This window comes from Cetorhinus maximus, chromosome 7 (genome assembly GCF_964194155.1).
Source record: "Cetorhinus maximus chromosome 7, sCetMax3.hap1.1, whole genome shotgun sequence".
In the NCBI taxonomy this organism is placed as follows: domain Eukaryota; kingdom Metazoa; phylum Chordata; class Chondrichthyes; order Lamniformes; family Cetorhinidae; genus Cetorhinus; species Cetorhinus maximus.
The window spans coordinates 135,288,689-135,312,832 of NC_135885.1; the positions used below are offsets into that span (position 1 = coordinate 135,288,689).

At 41.9% G+C, this 24,144-nt stretch overlaps 2 protein-coding genes across 7 annotated transcripts in view; one reads left to right on the top strand and one right to left on the bottom strand.

Moving 5' to 3' along the window:
• Positions 1-8,247, bottom strand: part of bora (bora aurora kinase A activator) — a 33,297-nt gene extending 25,050 nt beyond the window's left edge. For 3 of the 6 annotated variants that reach the window (XM_078545996.1, XM_078545997.1, XM_078545993.1), the window contains exons 1-3: positions 8,171-8,247; positions 6,366-6,440; positions 6,158-6,251 (exon numbers count right to left, since the gene is read on the bottom strand). The gene's annotated coding sequence lies outside the window, so the exon portion shown is untranslated. The remainder of the gene's footprint in view (positions 1-6,157; positions 6,252-6,365; positions 6,441-8,170) is intronic. The other 3 variants (XM_078545994.1, XM_078545998.1, XM_078545995.1) reach the window with 3 other exon arrangements.
• A 227-nt stretch (positions 8,248-8,474) lies between these two features.
• Positions 8,475-23,844, top strand: mzt1 (mitotic spindle organizing protein 1). The gene is made up of 3 exons (XM_078545999.1): positions 8,475-8,693; positions 18,313-18,458; positions 22,842-23,844. Exons 1-3 carry the CDS (start codon positions 8,648-8,650, stop codon positions 22,863-22,865), a joined length of 216 nt encoding a protein of 71 aa, XP_078402125.1. The 5' UTR covers positions 8,475-8,647; the 3' UTR covers positions 22,866-23,844.
• The last annotated feature ends 300 nt before the right edge of the window (positions 23,845-24,144 follow it).

Consider the following 24,144-nt stretch of genomic DNA (forward strand, 5'->3'; position numbering starts at 1 on the left):
CACCAATCACTGTATCATATCTGCTTATATGTCCTGCTTCTGCAGAGCCACAATAACCAAGTGAGGATCTCTGTATAATTCATTTAGCTATTGTATCCATTGATCAAGTAATATATCTTGCAGAATTGGATTTTTCATTGTACACACAACAGGAACCAATTTCTAGTTAGGCAAACATATTTTGTGCAATATCTTATGCAGGGTGAAAAGCTGAAATTATAACTATGTTAAATGACTCAACTTTTTTCATATTCATTCATGAATGTAAGCATTGCTGGCTAGGCCAGCATTTATTGCTCATCCCTAACTGCCCTCGAGAAGGTGGTGGTGAGCCATGTTCTTGAGCCACTGGAGTCCACCTGGTGTAGGTACACCCACAAGTGCTGTTAAGGAGGGAGTTCCAGGATTTTGACAGAGCAACAGTGAAGGAACAGTGATTTAGTTCCAACTCATGATGGTGTATGATTTCAAGGGGAATATGCAGATGGCGGTGTTCCCATACGTCTGCTGATCTTGTCCTTCTAGGTTATAAAGGTCGTGGGTTCATGAGTTGCTGCAGTACATCTTGTAGATGGTACACACTGCTGCCACTGTGTGCTGGTGGTGAAAAGTGTGAATGTTTGAAATAGTTAATGGGATGCTGGTCAAGCAGGATATTTTGTCTTTGATGACGTGAGCTTCTCGAGTGTTGTTGAAGCTGCACTCACCCAGCCAAATTGGGGGTATTTCATCATACTCCTGACTTGTGACTCGGGAGTCAGGGATTGAGTTACTCACTGCAGAATTCCCAGTCTCTGACTTAATCCTGTGGCTACAGTATTTATGTAACTTGTCCAGTTAAGTACAGTTTCTGATATATGGTAACCCCCAGGAAGTTGATGGCAAGGGATTCAGCGATGGCAATGCTGTTGCGCATTAAGGGGAGATGGTAATTGTCTGACACTTGTGTGGCACAAATGCTAAGCGCCGTTTATCAGCCCAAGCCTGAATGCTGTCCAGGTCTTGCTGCAAGTGGGCACAGACTGCATCAATATTTGAGGAGTTGCGAATGGAATTGAACACTGTGCAATCATCAGTGAACACCCCACTTCAAACCTTATTATTGGGAGAGATCATTTTTGAAACAGCTGAAGATGGATGTGCCTAGGGCACTTACCCTGGGGAATTCATGCAGCAATACCCTGGGCTGAGATGATGATCTTCAACCATCTTCCTCTGTGCTAAGTATGATTCTGATCAGTGAGAGTTTCCTCCCTAATTAACATTAATTTCAATTTTGCTAGGGCTCTATAATTCCACATGCTCAAATGCTGTCTTAGTGTTAAGGGGCATTCACTCTTGCCTCACCTCTGGAGTTCAGTTATTTTCTCCATGTTTGGACCAAGGCTGTAATGAGATCTGGAGCCGAGTGGCTCTGGTGGAACTTAAACTGAGCATCGGTGAACTGTTCATGAACTTCCAGAGTCAATAAAAAACATGCATTGTACATACACTGCTCAACTCCAGTTAGATACAAATTAAATCAAGTATATTAAACAAGTAAAAAGAACTTTATACAATTCATCAGCCACGTTGGGAATCAAGATGTGGTGAATTGGAGGTTTTCACTAAATGGGCATTACCAGGCCGGGACATGTCCACAAACTCTACTGCCATTTCTGTAACAACAGATCAAATAGCTGACAGTGAACTACAAGATTAACTAAACATATTTTAAACCCTGCCTTACCTGAATATGTAGGCAACGGCTGTGCTAAAGACCAAAATCCGGTGAACCATCTAACGTCTAACAGAGGGGACTTGATAGGGTGGATACTGGGAGGATTGTTTCCTCTTGTTGGGGAGACTAGAACCAGGGGACACAGTTAAAGAATAAAAGGGAGATCTTTTAAGATGGAAATTAGGGGAATTCTTTTCTCAAGAGGGTTGTTGGTCTGTGGAATTCTCTTCTCATGGAAGCATTGGAGGGAGGGTCATTGGATTTATTCAACGCTGAGTCTGATAAACAAGGGAGACAGGGGTTACAGGGGGCAGACAGGAAAGTGGAGTTGAGACCACAACCAGATGAGCCATCGAATGGCAGAGTAGGCTCGGAAGGCCAAATGGCCTACTCCTGCTCCTAAGTCCCATGTTCCTAAATGTGAATAACTGCTTAAGTTCTGCACCTTGATTAACAGCTGCAATTTAACATTTCTACACTTTAACTTTGGTTTTTTTTGGTTGGTTTCTGTCTGCACTCTGTGTTTAACTGTTTATGTTTTATGTGTCAAACTGTTTTTGTTTCATCGCAGGGCTGTCGCAAAAGTGTTACACAGCATTCAGAGAAAATTGGGAGGCCAAAAATCAGGCAAACCATCCCGTTTCAATAATATAAATAATGTCCAAGTTTAGTATTTAACATTTTTGCACTTTAACTATGTTTAGTTTATTTTTGGTTTCTGCACTGTTTATTTGATTTTTGCACCATGTGTTTTGTGTTATTCTTCATCGCAATGACATTTAAAACCACTGTCCAGTCAAGAGTGTTTTATTAAAGCAAAATACTGCGGATGCTGGAAATCTAGAACAAAAACAGAAATACCTGGAAAAACTCAGCAGGTCTGACAGCATCTGCGGAGAGGGTGTTTTAAACTACACTGACCCATAGATAGTTTTTTTACACTTATTAGCAGTACTTATGTGAACATAATAGAGTAGGTGAATTCATTTTCTAGTTTTCCCCTTTCGCAAGTTTTGGATACTTGGCTGGTCTCAAATGGAACCAGTTGAGATAGTAAAATTAAACCAATCTAACTGGTCACAACAGGGGCCTAAATAATTTTCAACTGGGGCCAGGTTAATTGGTCAACTGCAAACAATTCAACTGGAACCAGCCCAACTGGCTAACTGGACTAATTCAACTCGGTCAGCTGCCCCAATTTCCATTTGACAAGTGGTTTGGATTCATGAGTTGAAAGATTCATCACAATGGTTCAACAGTTCCATGAAGGCATGCTCACGGGTATCCTGGATGATGGCAACTCTTCCGACCCATTCCCAGTCACTAATGGAGTTAAACAGGACTGCGTACTAGTGCCAAACCTCTTCAGCATATTTCTCTGCCAAGCTCTCAGATACTTTCTATGATGGTGATCCTAGCCTTGAAATCACCTATCACACGGAAGGGAAACTGCTCAACCTGAGATGACTCCAGACAAAGACCAAGGTCTCCAAGGACACACTTAGCAATTTCCTGTTTGTTGACTCTTCACTAGCTGCTGATTCAGAGCTGGACATGTAGTGTTCTCCAATGCATGCGACAACTCCGGCCTTACGATCACCAGAAAGAAAAGTGAAATAACATACCAGTCTGCTCCAGGAAAGCCCTACCTCAAGCCCAAAGTTTCAGCCCATGACCAGAACCGGTCAGCTGTGGATAAGTTCACTTATCTCAGCAGCACACTCTCTCCAGCTGTCTATATTGACAACAAGGCACATGCAAGAATTGCCAAAGCAAATGTAGCCTTCAGCAGGCTTCGAATATCAGTCTGGGAATGAAAGAATAAGTCTACCCCACAAACCGCAAGTCTATAGAGTAATAATCCTGCCCACCCTGCTCTACGCATGCATAACTTGGACCCGTGTACCAGTGTCGTACCAAGAAGCACAATCACTTTCACTTGAGTTGCTTTTGGAAGCTTCTGAAGATCAGATGACAGGACAAAATACCAGACACGGAGGTGCTCACTTGAGCTGGCAAGCTAAGCATCCACACCATTTTGAGACAGCCACAATTGAGTTGGGCTGGTCATGTAGCCAGAATGCCTGCCACTCACTCACTGGGGAGGAGGTGGCAAAGTGGTATTGTCACTGGACTAGGGTCCAAAGGTCCAGGGTAAACATCCGGGGACATCGGCAGATGGTGGAATTTGAAATCAATAAAAAATCTGGAATTAAAAGTTTGATGATGACCATGAAACCATTGTTGATTGTCATAAAAACACCCATCTGGTTCACTAATGCCTTTTAGGGAAGGAAATCTGCTGTCCTTACCTGGTCTGGCCCACATGTGACTCCAGGCCCACAGCAATGTGGTTGACTCTTAAATGCCCTCTGAACAAGGTCAATTAGGGATGGGCAATAAATGCTGGCCTAGCCAGTGATGCCCACGTCCCATGAACGAATAATTTTTAAAAAGTAAATCTTCTATGGGGAGTTTGAATCTGGAATGCAATCTCATGTCATGCCAGTCAAAGGAAGCACTACAATGACATTCTGAAGGCTTCACTTAGAAGGTTTGATATCGACTTCGAGCCCTGGGAGAAGCTCGCCCAGGATTGCTGCACATGGCGCAACCAAATAAAAAACAGTGCAGCCTCCGTCAAAAAAGCAATCACATATCAGAGGCAGAGGGAAGATGCAAGGAGACATGTTGTGTATTTACTTCCTTCATTACTGCTTATTGACTATCTGTGTAACACAGGTGAAACTTCAGCATTGTCGAATCACCAAAAAAAGGGGTGTAATCATCATGGTTAGTTTTACCAATCGGAATAACTGATTTTGCCCAAAAGAAAGGGACAGCAGCTGACAATAAACAGCTTCAACATAGAATCATGGCAAAAGCCAAACAACATCCAAGTGGAACAAAAGCAGGACAGATCTGAGGCCTCGTAAAATATAAGGAAGGGATTGTAGAGATTTGAAAATGAATATTTTCACAAGATAACAGGACGCTTCTCTGCATTAAATTTGATCTGGCAGTGATTGTCCATTTCACCAGTCTATCTACAGCCTCTTGACCTCCGTTTATATCTTCTTCACTCTGTTACTATTTGTACAGTTTTGTGCACCTGTAAACTTCAAATAATACCCCATTGTATTCAAGATCAGGTAATTAATATATGTCAATGGAGTACTGGGTCTAATACCAACCCCTGGGAGTATACCACTGAACACTTCCCTTCAACCAGTCTCTGTTATAGTCTCTGAACTGGGCACTTTACTCCTCTCTTATAAGAGAATCCCATTACACTTAATGCATTCAGTACTTTACCTCTCTTCATTCTGGTCTCTTTCACACTCGGCACTTTACCCCTGTTGGGTTCCAATAAAAACCTCAACACTGTATATCCAAATCTTTATCCTTATTATTATTTTTAAAAATGGATTTCCTGCTGAACTAGAATGATGGTTGCTACAAGTCACCTGACGACATGGTTGACCCTTTGTCTTGGAGCTATCCCCAGAAGTTACAAGAACAAAAGAAGTCTTTGCTCAGCTCTGGAATCTCACACCTCATTGAACAGTTTGCTTGTAATCACAAAAGGCCAGGAGACTGACACATCAGAACTTGTTATACCTACAGAGATGCTAACAGACTTATATCACACCAAGGGCTGTCCAAGCCCACTTTAAAGGGAACCACAGGGATGACGTCTGCATCTGATAAGCTCATCTTGCTAGCAGAGTCAGTGTGACTGGTTAGACAATTGCTTCCCAAACACCAGGCCCTCAACAATTTCAACAATTAATGACTGGGACATTATCAGCCCTGGAATCAAAGCCCATTCCTGACTCTGGACGAACATCTCTTTTTGAAGCCATTGTGGAGAAGGAAGGCCACATAAGTCCAGTGACCATTTTGAAATCTCTATATGAGAACTAGTTAGTCTACTGTTCTAACATCCAACTGGTGAGTCACCAAGAAGCAGGCCCCTCCAGGCAGAAGAACAGCCTGTACCTTGAAACCTATCTCTGCTGGAAGATTTTGTAGCATCGCCTGCAGAACCGACTCAGTTGCTGTGTACCTACTTCATCTTGCGGTCAGCACCAACAGAAAAGCAAATACTACAACTCTGGTCTTTCGCCAGCTGAGCTCAAACGCAACTGGACTCTGACTTTGGATTCCAGAAATCACGTGAACTAATATTCATTTCAGTGGTTCTTGTACTATAAAATTTGTGTGTATGTCTGTGTCTATCTGCGTCTGTGTGCGCCGTGTGAGGGATGTTGTGAACACTCCTTACCCGGGTTTTGAATGTGGAAAATAAACTAACCTTCTGAGTTAATTCTACTCAAGTTTGCTGTGGATTATTAGTAAATTGGATCACAAAAACCGATTGATGGTAAAACACACCACCGCCTATTTGTTTAAAAAAATATTAATTCAAAACACCTTCTGCATACAGACGGGTGGTAAGAGGAAATCAATGCTGTTTGACTCTCTCCTGTCCGTAACGCCCCTCTCCCTCTTATACTCGACACTTGTCCTGTCCACAAAAAAAAATCAGGATAAATCCAGTCCATTCAGCCTGCCTACTCTCAATCATCATCAAAGTGATGAAGTGTGTAGTCGACTCTGCTATTAAACAACACCTACTCACCAATAACCTGATCTATGGTCACCAATGCTCACTTTAGATTCCTCCAAGACCACTTAGCTCCAGACCTCAGTACACCTTTGGTCAAAACATGAAGAAAAGAACAGCTGAATTCCACAGGTGAAGTGAAAGTGAGAGTGACTGTGCTTAATATTAAGGCAACATTTTACCAAATATAGCATCAAGGATAGCAAGATGAAGTCATTGGGAATCAGTTGATGGGGGTGGGGGAGGCGAAGCACTCCACTGCCTGGAGTCATACAAGCACAAAAGGTGGTTGTAGTTGTTGGAGGTCAATCACCTTGGCCTGAGGATATCACTACAGGAGTTCCTCAGGCTAGCATCCTAGGCCCAACTATCTTCAGCTGCTTCATCAATGAACTTCCCTCCATCTTGGTCAGAAGTGGGGATGTCATATTCAGCACCATTCGCAACTCCTCAGATAATGAAGCAGTCCTTGTCCACGTGCAACAAGGCCTGGACAACATTCAGGTTTTGGCTGATAGATGGCAAGTAATATAACAGGAGAGAATCGAACCATCTCCCCTTGAAGTTCATTGGCATTACCATCGCTGAACTCCCACTACAACATCTTAGGCATCACCATTGCCCAGAAACTTAACTGGACCAGCCATACAAATGCTGTAGCTACAAGTGCAGGTCAGATGTTGGGAATTCTGTGGCGAGTAACTCACCTCCTGACTCCCCAAGCCTTTCCACCATCTACAAGACAAAAGTCAGGAGTGTGATGGAACATTCTGCACTTGCTTGGGTGAGTGCAAAACCAACAACACCCAAAAAGCTCAGCACTATCGCAGTTTGCTTGGTTGGCACCCCAACCAGCACCTTATAAATTTATCATCATACCCCCCCCACTCCCTCCCCCATCAGTGCAAAGTGGCAGCACTGTGTACCATCTACAAGATGCACTGCAATAACTCACCAACACTCCTTCAACAGCATTTTCCAAACCCATAACTATTACCACCTCAAAGGACAAGGGCAACAGATGCTTCAGGACACCACCACCTGCAACTTCCCCTCTAAGTCACACACCAACCTGATTGGAACTATATTGCCGTTCCTTTACTACCACAGATGAGAATCCTGAAACACCTTCCCAATGAGTGTACCTTCACCCTATGGACTGCAGCAGTTCAAAAAGGGGGCTCACCACTACCTTCTCAAGGGCAATTAGGGATGGGCAATAAATGCTGGCCTTGTTAGCGACACCCATATCCCATGAAAGAATAAAAAAAATTAACTATATTTTAGCTCAGTTTCACTCACATATTCACCTGCCTCTATTTTACATTTCTCTATTTTACATGACATTGATTATATTTTACCCCAGCCTCTCTCTATTTTACATGACATTGATTATATTTTACCATGACCTCTCTCTATTTTACATGACATTGATTATATTTTACCCCAGCCTCTCTCTATTTTACATGACATTGATTATATTTTACCATGACCTCTCTCTATTTTACATTATTTTGATTATATTTTACCCCAGTTTCTCTATATTTTACATTATATTGCTATTTCCTCCCCCCCCCCAGTCTCTCTATGTTACATTATTTTGAATATATTTTACCCCAGTTTCTCTCCATTTTATATTATTTTGATTATATTTCCTCTCCAATCTCTCTGTTACATTACATTGACTATATATTACCCCATTCTCTCTCTATTTTACATTATATTGATTATATGTTACCCCATCTTTCTCTGTTTTACATTATATTGATTACATTTTACCCCATCTCTTTCTATTTTACATTATATTGATTATATTTTACCTTCAGCGTTCCCCTCTCCAAGTTCGTTGCCTTGAATGTCCCTCCTGCAGCTAGCAACCAATCAGCACCTTCATCTGACGGCAGCAGACAGCCAACCAGTGGCGTTCCCCTGTTGGGACCAATCACCTACTTCTCCTTGCGGCAGCCCGCGACAAATCACCGGCGGCCTCGGGCGCTGGCCAATCAACGTTTCCCACTGGCGTCAGCCGGCAGCCAATCGGCGGTTTCCTCCGGCTTCAGCCAATCAGATTCAAACCCTAACGGCCGCTCTGACAATAAACTTTATTGAAACCCCCCCAAAAGCGCACAGAAAACGGGAAGGCGGGACGAAGGAGGAGAAAACGGATTGTCGTTATTTTTTTTTTCGCCCTCACGCCCGGGGGATAATGTCAGTCGATTGAAGCAGGTCCCCTTCGTCTGTTGAATTTTATAATATTTTTAAGTTGTACTTTAGCGGGCGGGTGAATAGGTGGAGAAATGGCGAATGCTGGCAATTTGAACGCGGTGAGGGAGACGATGGACGGTGAGTCTTTGTCTGTCTCTTCTGCACCTTTTCCTTATTTGTCTTGGGACCCAGAAACTTTTATGGGATATGGGCATCACTGGCTGGGCCAGCATTTATTGCCCATCCCTAATTGCCCTTGAAAAGGTGGTTGGTGGTGATGGTGAGCTGCCTTCTTGAACCACTGCAGTCCATGTGGCGTAGGTACACCCACAGTGCTGTCAGGGAGGGAGTCCCAGGATTTTGACCCAGCGACAGTGAAGGAACGGCCGATATGTTTCCAGACCAGGATGGGGAGTGGTTTGGAGGGGAGCCTCCAGGTGCTGATCTTCCCACCTATCTGCTGCCCTTGTCCTTCTGGGTGGTAGTGGCCGTGGGTTTGAAAGGTGCTGCCTAAGGAGCCTTGGTGAGTTGCTGCAGTGCATCTCGTACATGGTACACACACTGCTGCTGCTACTGTGTGGCGGCGATGGTGGAGGAGGGAGTGAATAGCAACGTAGAAACTAGGAGCAGGAGTAGGCCGTTCGGCCCTTCGAGCCTGCTCCTCCATTCATTATGATCATGGCTGATCATCCAGCTCAATAGCCTGCTCCTGATTTCTCCCCATATCCCTTGACCCCCTTAGCCCCAAGAGCTATATCTAACTCCTCCTTGAAAACATACAATGTTTTGGGCTCAACTACTTTCTGTGGTAGCGAATTCCACAGGCTCACCACTCCCTGGGTGAAGAAATTTCTCCTCCTCTCAATCCTAAATGGTCTACCCCGTATCCTCAGACTGTGACCCCTGGTTCTGGACTCCCCCCACTATCAGGAACATCCTCACTGCATCTATCCTGTCTAGTCCTGTTAGAATTTTCTAGGTTTCTAGAGATCCCCTGTCATTCTTCTGAACTCCAGCGAGTATAATCCTAACCGACTCAATCTCTCCTCATATGTCAGTCCCGTCATCCCAGGAATCAGTCTGGTAAACCTTCGTTGCACTCCCTCTATAGCAAGTACATCCTTCCTCAGATAAGGAGACCAAAACTGCACATGATATTCCAGGTGTGGTCTCACTAAGGCCCTGTATAATTGCAGCAAGACATCCCTGCTCCTGTACTCGAATCCTCTCGCTATGAAGGCCAGCATACCATTTGCCTTGTTTACCGCCTGCTGCACCTGCATGCTTATCTTCAGCGACTGCTGTACGAGGGCACACAGGTCTCGTTGCACATTCCCCTCTCTCAATTTATAGCCATTTAGATAATAATCTGCCTTCCTGTTTTTGCTACCAAAGTGGATAACCTTACATTTATCCACATTATACTGCATCTGCCATGCATTTGCCCACTCTCTCAGCTTGTTTGTGGATGGGGTGCCAGTCAACAGTACAATGCTCCCTCACTGCAGTGTCAGCCTAGGTTTTTGCCCTGAACACTCTTGGAGCTGGGACTTAACTGCTGGCCTCAGGTAGCGTGTTATGGTATAGCCACAGCTGATGCAAATGGTGCGTGCTAATAAAACTTTTTGTGCCTGAAGCATAGCCTGAACCATAACAGGCAACTCTCTTTTACAAAGAATGCAGGCATCAATGGAGTGTTGTTTATCTTCTGTCAGATTCAGATTAGATTCTGGAACACTGCTCTGAACAGCTCTTTGCTACACTCCCTTTCCAAACTTCCCCAACAAGCATTAGACAGTTGTCTTCTTGCTTCAGCCATTTCTTTGGGGTTCACACCAGCAACGTGTGGCTAGCAGAGGGGAGAGAACCCAGCTGCAAAGGTGCTCTAGGTCGTGGAGATAGTGGACGTCAGCAGAGTGAACTTGGCTGACACCAGCTGCCAGAATGCAGAATGGATGCAGCAGGACATTTAGAAATCTAGGCATGAACAGTAATACTTGATCCTGACAAGACTAACTATGTTCAAAAATGTGGACCCATGCCATTTGATGTCTCTTTCTTGATCAGCTCCCCTTTGACATGGAGCCCCAAAACTCCCATCAGTAGTCATCGCCATAGCTTCATGCTCCACTTCCTTGCTCTTGACTTCTATCTGGACACACCTTGTCATGTCAGTGCTGGTGAGAACAACCAGTGGAAGGCCTTGGATTGGGTGATCCTTCGACTCCAGGTTTCCTGCGGGTGATGGAAAACCTGAAAAAGTCACACAATTTGTAAATGACTCTGGAAAAGTCATGGAACTTTCCAAAAAAACACAAAGATAATAAAAAGTCATGAAATTATATAAAGACAGGGATGAGACTTTTTTGACTTGGGCAAAATTTGCAGCCTTATCTGATTTTTCTGACATCCACTTCCCCCTCTCCATAATTGTTTGCTTTGCACGTCTGGCCCTTCCTGATCCCACCCATTGCCACTGCTGATTAGCTGCCTTGGAGAATACCAGAGCAACAGCAGTCATTGGCTGAGTAGTATGTGCCTGATTCCCCAGTCTCCTTTCTTCCTTGCCTTGTGAGGAAAGGTGTGTTTGTTGGTCAGTTACAGATTTTTGTTGTTATGGAGGCAGAGTACTCGGCTGGTATTTTTCTTCAGAGCTGGAGCACAGCGAGCCAAGTAAGACGGAGTGTTTGCTAGGGTTCCGGTGGGCACCCCTTTTAAGGTTCCCCTGCAAATTGGACAGGGCACCACAGATGGTTGAATTCTGAACAAGTTGCTGGCTCAGCATTTCCCCCTCCCTGCGCCTGAGAGAAGGAAATGGTAACTTATTGAACAGTGTTTTAAAACTTTTTTAAAAAACCATAAGATCCATTCATCTTTGTATTTTCTTTTATTCTTTCATAGGATGTGGATGTAGCTGGCTAGGCAAGCATTTATTGCCACCTCTAATTGTCCTTGAAGATAATAATGAGTTGTCACCATAAATCACGGCAGTCCATGTTGTGTAGGGACACCCACAGTGCTGTTAGGATGGGAGTTCCAGGATTTTGACCCAGCACTGGGTTATGAGTGAAGGAACATCCAATATAGTTCCAATTCTGGACAGTGTGTGACTTGGAGGGGAACTTGCAGATGGTTGTGTTCTTATGCATCTGCTGTTCTTGTCCTTCTAGGTGGTAGAAGTTGTGGTTTTGGGAGGTGCTGTCAAAGAATTGTCGGCGAGTTGCTGCAGTGCTTTTTGTAGATGGTATACACTGCTGTCCCTGTGCGCCAATGGTGGACAAGGTGCCAGGCAAGTGGGCTGCTTTGTCCTGGATGGTGTCAAGCTTCTTGAATGATTTTGAAGCTGCTCTCATCCAGGCAAGTGGGGAGTATTTCATCACGCTCCTGATTTGTGCCTTGTGGAAGGCAGACAGGCTTTGGGGAGTCAGGAGGTGAGTTACTTGCTGCAGAATTCCCTAGCCTCTGACCTGCTTTTGTAGCCACAGTAATTATGTGGCTGGTCCAGTTCAGTTTCTGGCCAATGGTAACCCCCCAGGATGTAGATTGTGTGGGATTTGGTGGTGGTAATGCCATTGAATGTCATGGGGAGATGGTTAGATTCCCTCTTGTAGATTGCCTAGCACTTGTGTGATGCAAATCAGCCCATGCCTGAATGTTATTCAGGTCTGCTGCACTGACTGTTTCAGTATCTGAGGAGTTGTGAATGGTGCCGAATATAGTGCAATCATTAGCGAACATCCCCACTTCTGACCTTACAATGGAGGGAAGGTCATTGAAACAGCTGAAGCTGGTTGGGCATAAGACCTTGAGAGCTCGTACAGCAATTTCCTGGGACTGAAATGATGGACCTCCAACAACTACAGCTATACTTTTTTTTTGTGCTAGGTATGACTCCAACAACCAGCGGAGAGTTTTCCCCCTGATTCCCATTGACTCCAGTTTTGCTAGGGCTCCTTGACGCCACACTCGGTCAAATGCTGCCTTGATATCAAGGGCAGTCACTCTCACCTCCCCTCAGCTCTTTTGATGTTTGGACTAAAGCTGTAATGAGGTCAGGAGCTGAGTGGCCCTGGTTTAACCCAAACTGAGCTTCATTGAGCAGATTATTGCTGAGTAAGTGTAAGTACCACTTGAATTAAGTGTCGACAACACCTTGCATCACTTTTCTGATGTCAGGAGTAGACGGGTGGTGATTGGCCAGGTTTGATTTTTGTCCTGCTTTTTGTGGGCAGGACATAATTGGGCAGTTTTCCACATTGCCGGGTAGACGCCAGTGTTAGCTGTACTGGAATAGCTTGGCTAGGGGCATGGCTATTTCTGGAGCACAAGTGTGCAGTACTATTGCTGGAATGTTGTCAGGGCCCATAGCCTTTGCAGTATCCAGTGTCTTCAGCCATTTCTTGATGATATGTGGATTGAATTGAATTGGCTGAAAGCGGGCATCTGTGATGTTGGAGACCTCTGGAGGAGGCAGAGATGGATCATTCACTCAGCATTTCTGGCTGAAGATGCTTGCAAATGCTTCAGCTTTGCCTTTTGCATGGATGTATTGGACTCCGCCATCATTGAGGATGGGGATATTTATGGAGCTGCCTCCACCAGTTCGTTGTTTAATTGTCCACCACCATTCACAACTGGATGTGGCAGGACTGCAGAGCTTAGATCTGATCCATTGGTTGTGGAATTGTTTAGCCCTGTCTTTAACATGCCAGTTAGGCTGTTTGGCACGCAGGTAGTCCTGTGTTGTAGCTTCACCAGGTTGACTTCTCTTTTTTTAGGTATGCCTGATACCACTACTGGCATGTCCTGCAATGTTCATTGAACCAGAATTGATAGCATGACCTGATGGTAGTGGGGGATATGCCAGGCCATGAGGTTACATATTGCGGTTGAATACAATTCTGTGCTGCTGATGGCCCATAGTGCTTTGTGGATGCCCAGTATTGAGTTGATAGATCTGTTTGAAATCTCTCCCTTTGGCATGGTGGCACTGCCATTCAACACGATGGAGGATATTCTCAATGTGAGGTTGGGACTTTATCTCTGCAAGGTGCGATAGTCACTCCTACCAATACTCTCATTGACAGATGTATCTGTGACAGGTAGATTGGTGGGGACTAGGTCAAGTAGGTTTTTCCCTCTTGTCAATTCCCCTGCCGCAGGTCCAGTCTAGCAGCTCTGTCCTTTTAGGGCTTGGTCAGCTACTGAGCCACTCTTGGTGATGGAAATTGAAGTCCCCCACCCAGAGTACATTCTGTGTCCTTGCCATCCTCAGTGCTTCTTTCAAGTAGTATTCAACGTGAAGGAATACTGATTCTTATTTAATTCTATAATTGTTCTTGTATTTATCTTGTACAAAACAATGGGTATTATATGGTACAATGATCCTGTCGTTAAAAGACAGTAGATCTTCCAACTCAGTGTTATGGCATGCCTGATAGTTTCATAAAACACTGTCCAAATCACTTCAGACTTAAAATTGCAGTAGTTATTGGCTCCTAATGTTTGAATGTCACACATCACACTTTATTTTTAAATATATGTAATGTGGCTCACAGCGAGTCATTATGACTCAACAATCCCTTGTTTGATATAAGCAATTTTTATAAAAGTGCCAGTGTGGATTAGATATATGTAGAAGTTAATGAATCTAAAATTATCCACCATATTTGACAAACCTGTGGTTACATCCTGTATAATACCACATATTGCGTGTTGAACGTATTGTTCTGTGATTCATCACTAATTTGTATTTACTTGCAGTTTCTTAACAATTACCTCATTCCTCAAATGCAATAGGGCCTCCAGTAATCAATTTCACAGCAGAACCTCGTGATTATGGTTTACAAAAGCAGTGAGTGCAAGCCCTGGGTTGTTTTTATGGAACACATTATGGCCATGTGGCAGCGAGCATATTAGAAGGAGCCAATTGATGCCTTTGTTAAAATGGGGCAAATGTATTTCTTAGATTAGTGTGTTTCCATTACTGCACAGCATAGTTTCACCCCATTAGTGAGGAGGCATGTCCTCGATCGCAACATATTCATGCAGGTAATAACGGTGGAAGAATTTCTGTTAACTTTAGCAGATTCAATTTAACCATCCAAGTGTCACACTGTGTAGCATATCATTCTTCTTCTTCACTATTGAGAAAAGCAGAAGTTGGTTCCAGGTTCCAGTTTCCAAGTCTGATGTTTCTCTTTGCACCATGTTTCTTTTGGTTTATACTTTTGGATCATCGTTTTCTCTCTCTATTCTCCCACCCCCAAAACTGAATTAAAGATCAGTTTTAATAAATTGCTGCACGTATATTTTAGGTATGTTCTTCAAGGGCTTGAATTTGATGGGATAATCAATATATTTGTAATCATGATAAACAAACCACTTTGTTATAAATGCACCTTGAAAAGTAACGCATACTGTGAACTTAAATTGCAGTTTTGTTTCTTCACTCAAACATCTGAAGCATTCAATTATTTTAAAGCTTTTGATTTCTACATCAACATTTGTTAATTGCTCCCCTAATGTAGCTTTTAATTTAATTGCATTATGCTTCTTCAGATTGACTGAAATGATAGGATGTTGTGTACAGATATTGTGTACTAACTGCTGTTACTTGTACTAAGGTTCCATGCTTCGTGTGAGAAATGGGATTATTTTGCATGTAGGGAGGTGAGATCATCATCTCGTCATGTCGTTACACCTTCCCTCACCACTGTTTTGTGCAGGTTTTGGCTTGAGAGTTGAAGACCTTCAGAGCTTCTCGTAGCAGAGGGTATTCTAGGTTATGTTTCATCATTTGGGATGCCTCTTCACAGTAACAGTCAACAGAATTAATTAGGCTGTGTCCCCACTTCTGCATCTGGACCTTGTAGTGGCAGCGCCAGCCCTGACTGAGATGCAGCCAAGTCGGCCATGTCTCGGTGACTCCTGGTGGGAGGGATTCCTCTAGATAGGCAACTTGTGTGCCTTCGCCTATAGATGTGTTGACCAATGGCAAGCAGCAACTATGAAGGTTACAGTCTAGGGGCTGGACAGCATGTAAGAAACTGCCTCTTGGCTTGAGCCTCATTGTTGTTGGCTCTTTCTGGAAGAGAGGATGACTAGGTTTACTGGTCTGCTTTGTCCTTTCTATTCTTGATGTAACTTGCCTCCTTATGACAAGTGGAGCAATGCCAGCAAGCAGGTACAGATAATCTACTATAGTAGGTTTCAGGCAGTCAGTAATAGCTCTGCAGGCTGTGGTGAGTCAACTGAGTAGTACAGGGCAAGGGCAGCCGGTCACTTTGCCCCATTTTAGAGTTGGCCAGCTTCCAGAAGATGTTGTTTCTGGCTGCCTCTTTTGCTTTTGACATGATTGGTGGAGCTTTGAATATGATCTAACATTAGACCAAGATAAACTGGCTTAAAATGGTGTGCCACTGTTCTCTTAAAGCAAAATAAGTTAACTTTCCTTTGCATCTATCTTTTGAAGATGAACCTGAGTCTTCAGGTTTGGCCTGCAGATGATTACTCACAGCAGTTGATTGACTCAGTTATTGCATGGTCAAGGGACTTCTCTACTGTGTCAAACGATTGATCCTGAGATGCACAGGTCCTTGGCTTAGAGGGCATTTCCAATATGTGGATGAATGGGTTGGTTGTTGGCATAAATATTGACCAGCATGGTTGCAAGAACACTGCCTTGAGGTAAACTTTTTTCTGTCTGTGCTATCTGCTTTCCTTACCATTTGGTCAACAAAGAAACTGGAGGTGAGTTATATTACAGCAATTGGACTTCTCCTATGCCAATTCAACAATAACTGTTGGTAGAAGCAAAGTACCCTGGACCTAAAATGCTGGAAGCAGTATTACTGTTTTTCTGAATATCCAATGATTTTGGAGTAAAGTACTCCAATGCTGAATTAGCATTATGATAGCGTATTATACAATAGAAAATACTGTTCTTGATGGTGGAATGGAATGTGTATATTTGTGGAACATGTGGGATTAAATGCCTAGACAAGATTAGTGAAATTAGATGAGATAAGGCCATGAAGGGATTTGAAACCAAGCACAAAAAGCTTGAAATGAAATAGCTAGAACAGGCTTATCCAACCTTTTGTGTTGGGGGCCTGTGTGGTAAGTTTTGAGAAGAAAAGGAAACTGAATCAGAGGAATGGAAATTTATCTCGCTCTGACTCCAAACAGCTCAAACCTGCATCTGTATGAACAAGTTTCAGATGAGAAGGCTGATTTATCGCCTTATCTTCCCCGCACCCTATTGTTCAGCCCTTTTACTCACCACACCACACACACACCCCCACCCCCCCCACCCCCAAAAAGAAAAATAAAAAAATTATCTCCAGCTTCAGCATGTCTGGCTCCTAGCCCGCTCCTTTGGTATTGCTCCTTTTCAATATAATAACTGTTGGTGGAGGGAAAGTACCCAGGATGTATTTATTAGAAGTGCTTTCAGTGTGTCATTTTTTCTTATGAATTGGGTGGGCTAACGAACCTTTCTACATGCATACGAGGCAACTTGGTTCAAACTCTGACTCCAGTCCCTGCTGGTTATTTCATTGCTGGTTTAAAATGGTGCCTGGTAGTACAATCTTTTCACTCCTGCGTGGTATTGTGTGAACTAATTAATTCTTGAGTTTGGTATTGCATGGACCTCAAGAGGAAACTAATGTACCTAGGTGATGGTGCCACAAGTAGACCATCAATGAGGAGCTAGGGAATGCTCTTAAACAGAAATCTTGAGGCTTGTTTGTGTTTTAGAAAATTTTGAAATATAGATTCTTGTATGGCGGGGTAATAAAGGTCTGCCCCCACCCCCATAAAGTCCCCTCACTGCAATTCCCGGAGAAGTTCAAACTTCCACATGGTGATTAGCTTGCACTAGGAACCATCTGATATTCTGATTTAAACCGCATGCTTCAGTTCCGATTTGCCTTACAGGAATAGTTAGAACAGTCCCGACTCGACTCACTCCCACCCTCCCCAACCCACGCCACTGACCACCCGACCCTCATCTCTGCTGACCACACAATGACCCCTGACTCATCTGACCCACTTACCTTATATGCCTACTTTCCCTCTGGCTTCTCAAGATTGGCTGGGACATTCAACAGAAGGCCTCGGGGACCTGCTGCACTGCACATTCTCCCCCAGCCAGAGCTGGAAGGTCAGTTACGAAAGGTGTGGCTGCATTATAGTGTAAGTAAGTAAGGAGCAGAGTGGCAATCGGACGTTGATTGCCACTGCACGGAAGTTATGGCTCATTATAAAACAGTGGCACCTTATTTCATGAAGTTGATTTGTAAGCAACTGAGTATGAACTCTTTTGTTCTCTTCTAATTATTTGTGGGCAGGGAAGCACTCTTGCATCAGAGTCCCACTCCAGAGATTTGAGCATCGAATCTTAAGCACCATGTTTTTCAGATGAGATGTTAAATTGAGGCCTTGTCTGGTGGCTATGAAGATCCCGTGGCATTAATTTGAAGAAGAGCTGGGGTATTTCCCCAGTATCCTGGCCAATATTTATCCCTAAAACATTATCCGGTTGTTGTTACATTGCAGCCTATAGGATCTTGCTGTGTGAATTGCCTTATGTAATTCCTACCTTTTTTTTTATAGTTCAGAAATAATTCAGAAATGTTTTATTGGTTGTAAAGCACTTTTGGGACACAAGGTTGTGAGAGATGCTATGCAAATGCAAGTAACTTTTACTTGTTACTATCAAATACTATCAATTTAATTGTGTTTCTTCCAGTTCTTCTGGAAATTTCGCGATTGCTGAATACTGGTCTTGATATGGAGTCTCTTTCAATTTGTGTCCGCCTTTGCGAACAAGGAATCAATCCCGAGGCCTTGGCTTCAGTGATTAAGGAGCTGCGCAAGGCTACTGACTCTCTCAAAGTAAGAAAAATTGATGTGCAATAAAATCTGACGCATGTTACATAGAATCAGAGTTTTTCAGCAAAGCCTTTCAGCCCTTTATACCAGTTTGCTTTATCCTTATGGAGGATGATGTCTTTTACACCATGAGAACCTGCATTTTGCCATGACAGAAACCTATGTGGTGGACAATAGATATAAAACCTGTAGCTGGTAGTATGGAAACGATTAACTAGGGTAGCAGAAATCCTACAGATGATTTGGTGGATGAGTGAACTTGCTAGTTTAGTGTTGATAGGCTTTTGTTTTGTAAGAGTTACTTATCAAACATGATATTCCTAAGCCACAATATCTTGGAGTTACTAGTCAGCAGTTAATTACTGTTATATGGTTCCAAGTAAGGAAATGCTTTATATGAATTTTTTTTGAGTGAATAAGGATGTAGAATATGTGGTTAGAAGAAAAGCAGAGTGCCAAGGTTGGAATTACAAATAGGGTACATCCTTGCACTGAAATACGGGACTACAGAATGAGATTCGCAGACCTGTAAGTTGGCAGTTTCCTAAGAACTGAATAGTAACCAAATTTAGGATTAGCAGATTCACATGATTGAACAATAATTGACTCCTGTGAGCAGAAGTGACTGGTACTTGAATCTAGAAACGAAAATTGTCACAAAGTATAGTCAGTATTGATTTCAAAAGATAAGGTCGACTTGAACAAACTTATTGAACTCTTAAGCGTAGGTAAAGGTAATTCGGTAGGCTTTTGAGCAGGGAAAGTGAGAGGAGATTTAAGAGGTGTTCAAATTATGAATGGTTTTGATGAAGTCAATAAGGAAAACTGTTTCCATTGCCAGCAGAATTGTTAACTAGGAGACATAAATTTAAGGTCAATAACATAAAAGCACAATACTGCAGATGCTGGAAATCTGAAATAGAAAATGCTAGAAAAATTCAGCAGGTCTGGCAGCATCTGTGGCGTGAGAAACAAGAGTTAACGTTTCGAGTCCAATATGATGATTCTTCACAACTGAAGAGGGATAGAAATGCAATGGGTTTTATGCTGTTAAGAAAAGGAAAGGATGTGCTGGCGGAACAAAGGGAAAGCTGGGGATAGATTAGAGGGTGGTGGCAATTAAATGCCAACGATGTCATGGTGCAAAAGGCAAAGGGAGTGGTAATGGTTGTAGTGAAGAAACAAAGCATAGGTTCAGAGCTGGTGTTAATAGCAGAATAAAGGTCAGCTCAGTTTGAAAGGTTGAAGGCCATTGGTGAAAGTGTGGTCAGCGGTTTTATGCAGCACTTAATGATCTGGAATGCAGTACCTGAAAGGGCAGTGGAAACAGATTCAGTAGTAACTTTCAAAAGGAAATTAGAAACATGCTTGAAGGGAGAAAGTCCCACTCCTTTTATTCTAAGAGCAAGCACAAGCAGAAATAACTAAATGACCACCTCAGCACTGTGAGCTACTACATTGAAGACTCTGCCTAATTAGGCCAGAAAATGTGGAGTTAGAAAAAATAACCAAATTGTCATGAAAAGATAATAATTTTCATAATATTATTGTGATTTATTGTAAAGGTAGGTTAATTGTGGGGTTTGGATTAGTTTCCCTGTGTGAGGTTGTGTCTGGGGGTTTTAATTGAATTGCAGACAGCTGGTCTGGAGCTTTTGGGCTATCCAAAGAGAAGCTAGGTTTGAAATGCTAAATACGTAAACATGGCTGAAATTTTAGGATGTGAGGTATGAGGAACATTTTCAGTTTTAGGTAAAACAGTAGTTTGAATTTCAGACAGATGATGGGATGTTATATCTAGCCATAAGAGGTTAAGCCAAACTGTGTTTATTTTTCCCAAAGATTACTGATAGTATGAGTACTATGAAAAATTTATATTATGGGAAAAGTAATGTTGTTAAGACATATTGGAACAATGGGATTTACATTGAAAAGGGAGAAACATGTATACGGGAGATGAGGTTGTATGGAAGGAAAGAAGGCATTCTAAGATCGAACAAGTGTGAAAAGTCTCCAGCCTCTATGTACCAAACTGCTGAATACAGGAACTGAAGCTAAGACAATTCACTTTGAATATCACTGTCCAGGGTATTGTGTGCTTTGCTTGGGTCTGTTGAAATCTGTCATTTTACTGTTGCCTTAACGGGTGTAACTGGGAATCAGATTAATTAGGGGTGCTTGGAGTTATCATAGTAGTAATTTTTAGACCTATGTATTTGCTTAAAATCATTTATTTTATTAATAAATGTTTAATTTAGTTAAGTAAAAAACCTCTAAGCCTCAGTGGACTTATTACTACTGAATTCAATGAACGCATCTCAAAATAAAAATACAAATCTTAAAATCAGCTATGGCAGCTGTTTCAACTGTCCCTCTGGGATTTGAGCAGCTCAACATTTACCATCCGCTGTGCCATAACAGAATGTAAAGCAAGCTACTTACAAAACAGAAAACCGAGTAGGGATAAGTATTTACTCAGTCTGGCCGAAGATGTGAAGTGGTGTTCCACGGTGATTGCTGCTGGGATCATTGTTCACCATTTGCATATGGTAAATGATTTGGGAATTGGAAGTATAGTTTCAAAATTTGCAGTAACACAAAATCTGTGGTTGGGTATAATTCAGCCTTGGGAAGAACGCGGCAGAATACAAGATATCCGTAATCTTGTAGTACGGGTGTCTAAATTAGATACATTTGGATAATGGGAATGAGGTCACGTATTCCTTGGGAATTTAGTCTTAAAATGAGAATAAGGAGCAAAGAGTTCCAGGATTACAAATTCACATCATTAAAAGTAGTGACGCTGGTTAATGAGGCTTTTTGTTTGCATTTTTTTTTAAAGTAAGTGTTTATTTCTAGAAAAATCAAATCGAAAATTAGAAATTTAAACTTGTACGGAACCTTATTTAGACCTTGTGCATAGTTCTGGTCTTCATATTACAAAAGGATTTAGAGGCAGTAGAGATGGTGCAAAAAATATTTTTAAGAATGATACTGGAACTTACAGGTTTGTAACTATCAGGGGAAACTGAACCAAGTGGTGCTTTTTTTTCCCAAGAAAACTGAGGGGTGACCTGATAGAGGTCTTTAACATTATATACTGGCTTGAAAAGGTAGACGTGGAGAGACTGATTTTACTCAACGGGGAATCCAAAACTAAGGACCATAAATATAAGATAGTGCCCATCAGGAAAAATATTTGGACCCAGAGGATGGTTAGAATGTGGAACAGGCTATTGCGTGGGGTAGTTGAGGCAAATAGCATTGATGCAGCCAAGGAGAAGCTTAGTTAAGTCTGAGGATAAAATAGGTTATGCTGATAAGTTGAGATGAGGCTTGTGTGGAGTGCAAACACTGACATAGACAAGTTAGGCCAAATTACTTGTTTCTGTGCTGTAAAATTCTTTGTCCTCTTCTGCTATGCTCAATGTGGCACACTGCTAGCAAACATGAAGTCTTTCATAAAGATTACATTTATTTATAAAATATACGCAGTGTAGCCATGTCTTTAATGGGACTGAACCCAAATTTAAAGAAATGATGCATGAGTGTCCAGCATAGGGCATAGAAGAGATGCATTGTAGTCCTGGTGTCTGTGATCCACTGCAGTAGGGACAGGAGAGTACTAAGCACAATATCCTTTCTATAAAGGAACAGTCTTTGACAAATGAAACGTGGTATAAGGATGTGGGGGTGGGGAATGTTTTCAAAAGCAAAAGGGTTGTACAGTCATTTTACTTTGTGGACAAATTAATTTATATAAAACATGTGTAGAGACTAGCTTTGGGTACTAAACACATCCACCCAGAAGTTGCATTCCAGGGAGGTCTTGTGGTGCAGTGGGTAGCATCCCTGCCTCTGAGCTAAAGCTCCAGTTATCAGTCCCAGTCCAGGACTTGATAGCCAAGGAGGGTGTGTTCATAATGTAGCCAAACTGGTTGAGTATCAACTTGTAAATTCTTCCAAAATGCACCAGTGGCAGGTGTTAAGAGTGAGAGAGATTCCTGGTCAGGCATGTTTCTGCAGAAGGCAATGCAGACCACTGCAGTATGTTGCCAAGCATAACCATGGACCAAGAAGTCCACAGTTGCCAATGCCCTCTTAAGGCATGGAACAGAAGAAGATTGTATGACTAAAGCTTGTTATCTCAAATGTACCTACTGTATACTATAGAAGCATTTTTTAGTGACCACTGACCAATCTCTGATCTGTCTTTATTACTGTAAAATGTGTTTCAGCACTTATAATGTATAGAATTATATACTATACATATAAAATATAGGCCAAGAGGAGATCTCAAAAGAAACTTTCCACATTTTTAGCATCATGTGTGTGAACTGAAGAACCTGCACTAAATTTAATTTGGACATTATTTCTTTTCCTTAGGCTGCTGAGAATATGACTGGCTGACATCAGCTTTGTGATGGCGCTCCCAACTTGATGCCTGTATCAGGTCGCACTGAAAATCATTGAGATAAAAAATGTACAGAACTGGCAAAAAACAAAATCATTTTTATATCATAGAATGGTAATTCCCACATGCTGGAGTAGTCTGATGTTGACATGCATATGCTTGCTATAAAGAAACACAATGAATTTGCTAACCTGTATTTAAAATGTGCATTGTTGAGTCAAAAAGGAAAGATGTGAAAAGCACTGACCACTTGCAGGAGGCCAATTACTAAACCTTTGACAGCATAATTTAACTTGGATTATGTGGCTGGAAATGCCAATTTTAAGTTTGACCATGATTGATATTGATACTAATCCTAATTATGCTTTTTTATGTGGCCTTTCTGTTTGGGAGCAAATTGTACTTCAGCTCGAAGCACATAATGACTAGTGTGGATCATTCTGAAGCTGATCCTTTTACAGTTTTTTAATACTGTATTACACATTAGCAAGGCAATGTGAACATTATTTAAACATGCTTTGTCTTTTTCCCTTTAGAACCATAAACAGCTACCACCTTTACAGTTGATCACAATCTTCTGAAAATAAGCAATGCTCAATTAAATCCATTTAGTTCTGAAAAATAATCTATTTCCAATTTGTAAATTAATATTGTAATTTACAATTGTTACAATTTTATCAAATTGACAAATCCAGATTGTAGAATTCTACTGGCTCCAAAGTTTTTGCAGATTGAGATTTTCCTGCAGCAACCTACTAACAGATTCACTCCAGGATTATGGTTTGTGAGCATTGCATAGTTTTTAAACGACTGCATAAATACACTCCGTCCTTATGCTTGAATTTTTGTGTCCATTTCTAATACCTTTTCTCCTTGTTTAAAGTTACTGTACAAGCTAAATATGGTTTTGTATCAGTGGTAAAAGTTAAACAACTCTTGTATAAATGTACACAATAAATAAACCTTTTCATTTAAGTTTGTTTTTTAATTGATTCACCTAGTATGATCTGTCGGTCATCTACAAAGTAACTATAACATCTCTAAATAAAAACAGTTCTTTTTGAGTCATTTTTATATTTAATTGGTTTATCTTAGCTGATTTCATTTTTATATTTGTTAAATGCAATGTAAATGTTATGCTGTCCAGTTGTTGGAGTATTTAAAGTCCACTTATGCTTCAGCTAAACATAACAATGACTTTAAAGTTGAAAAAAAAACGGCCTTCACCCTTGTAGTGCTGCCTCTCTTTTTTAACATTCCATAAATACAGCTTCA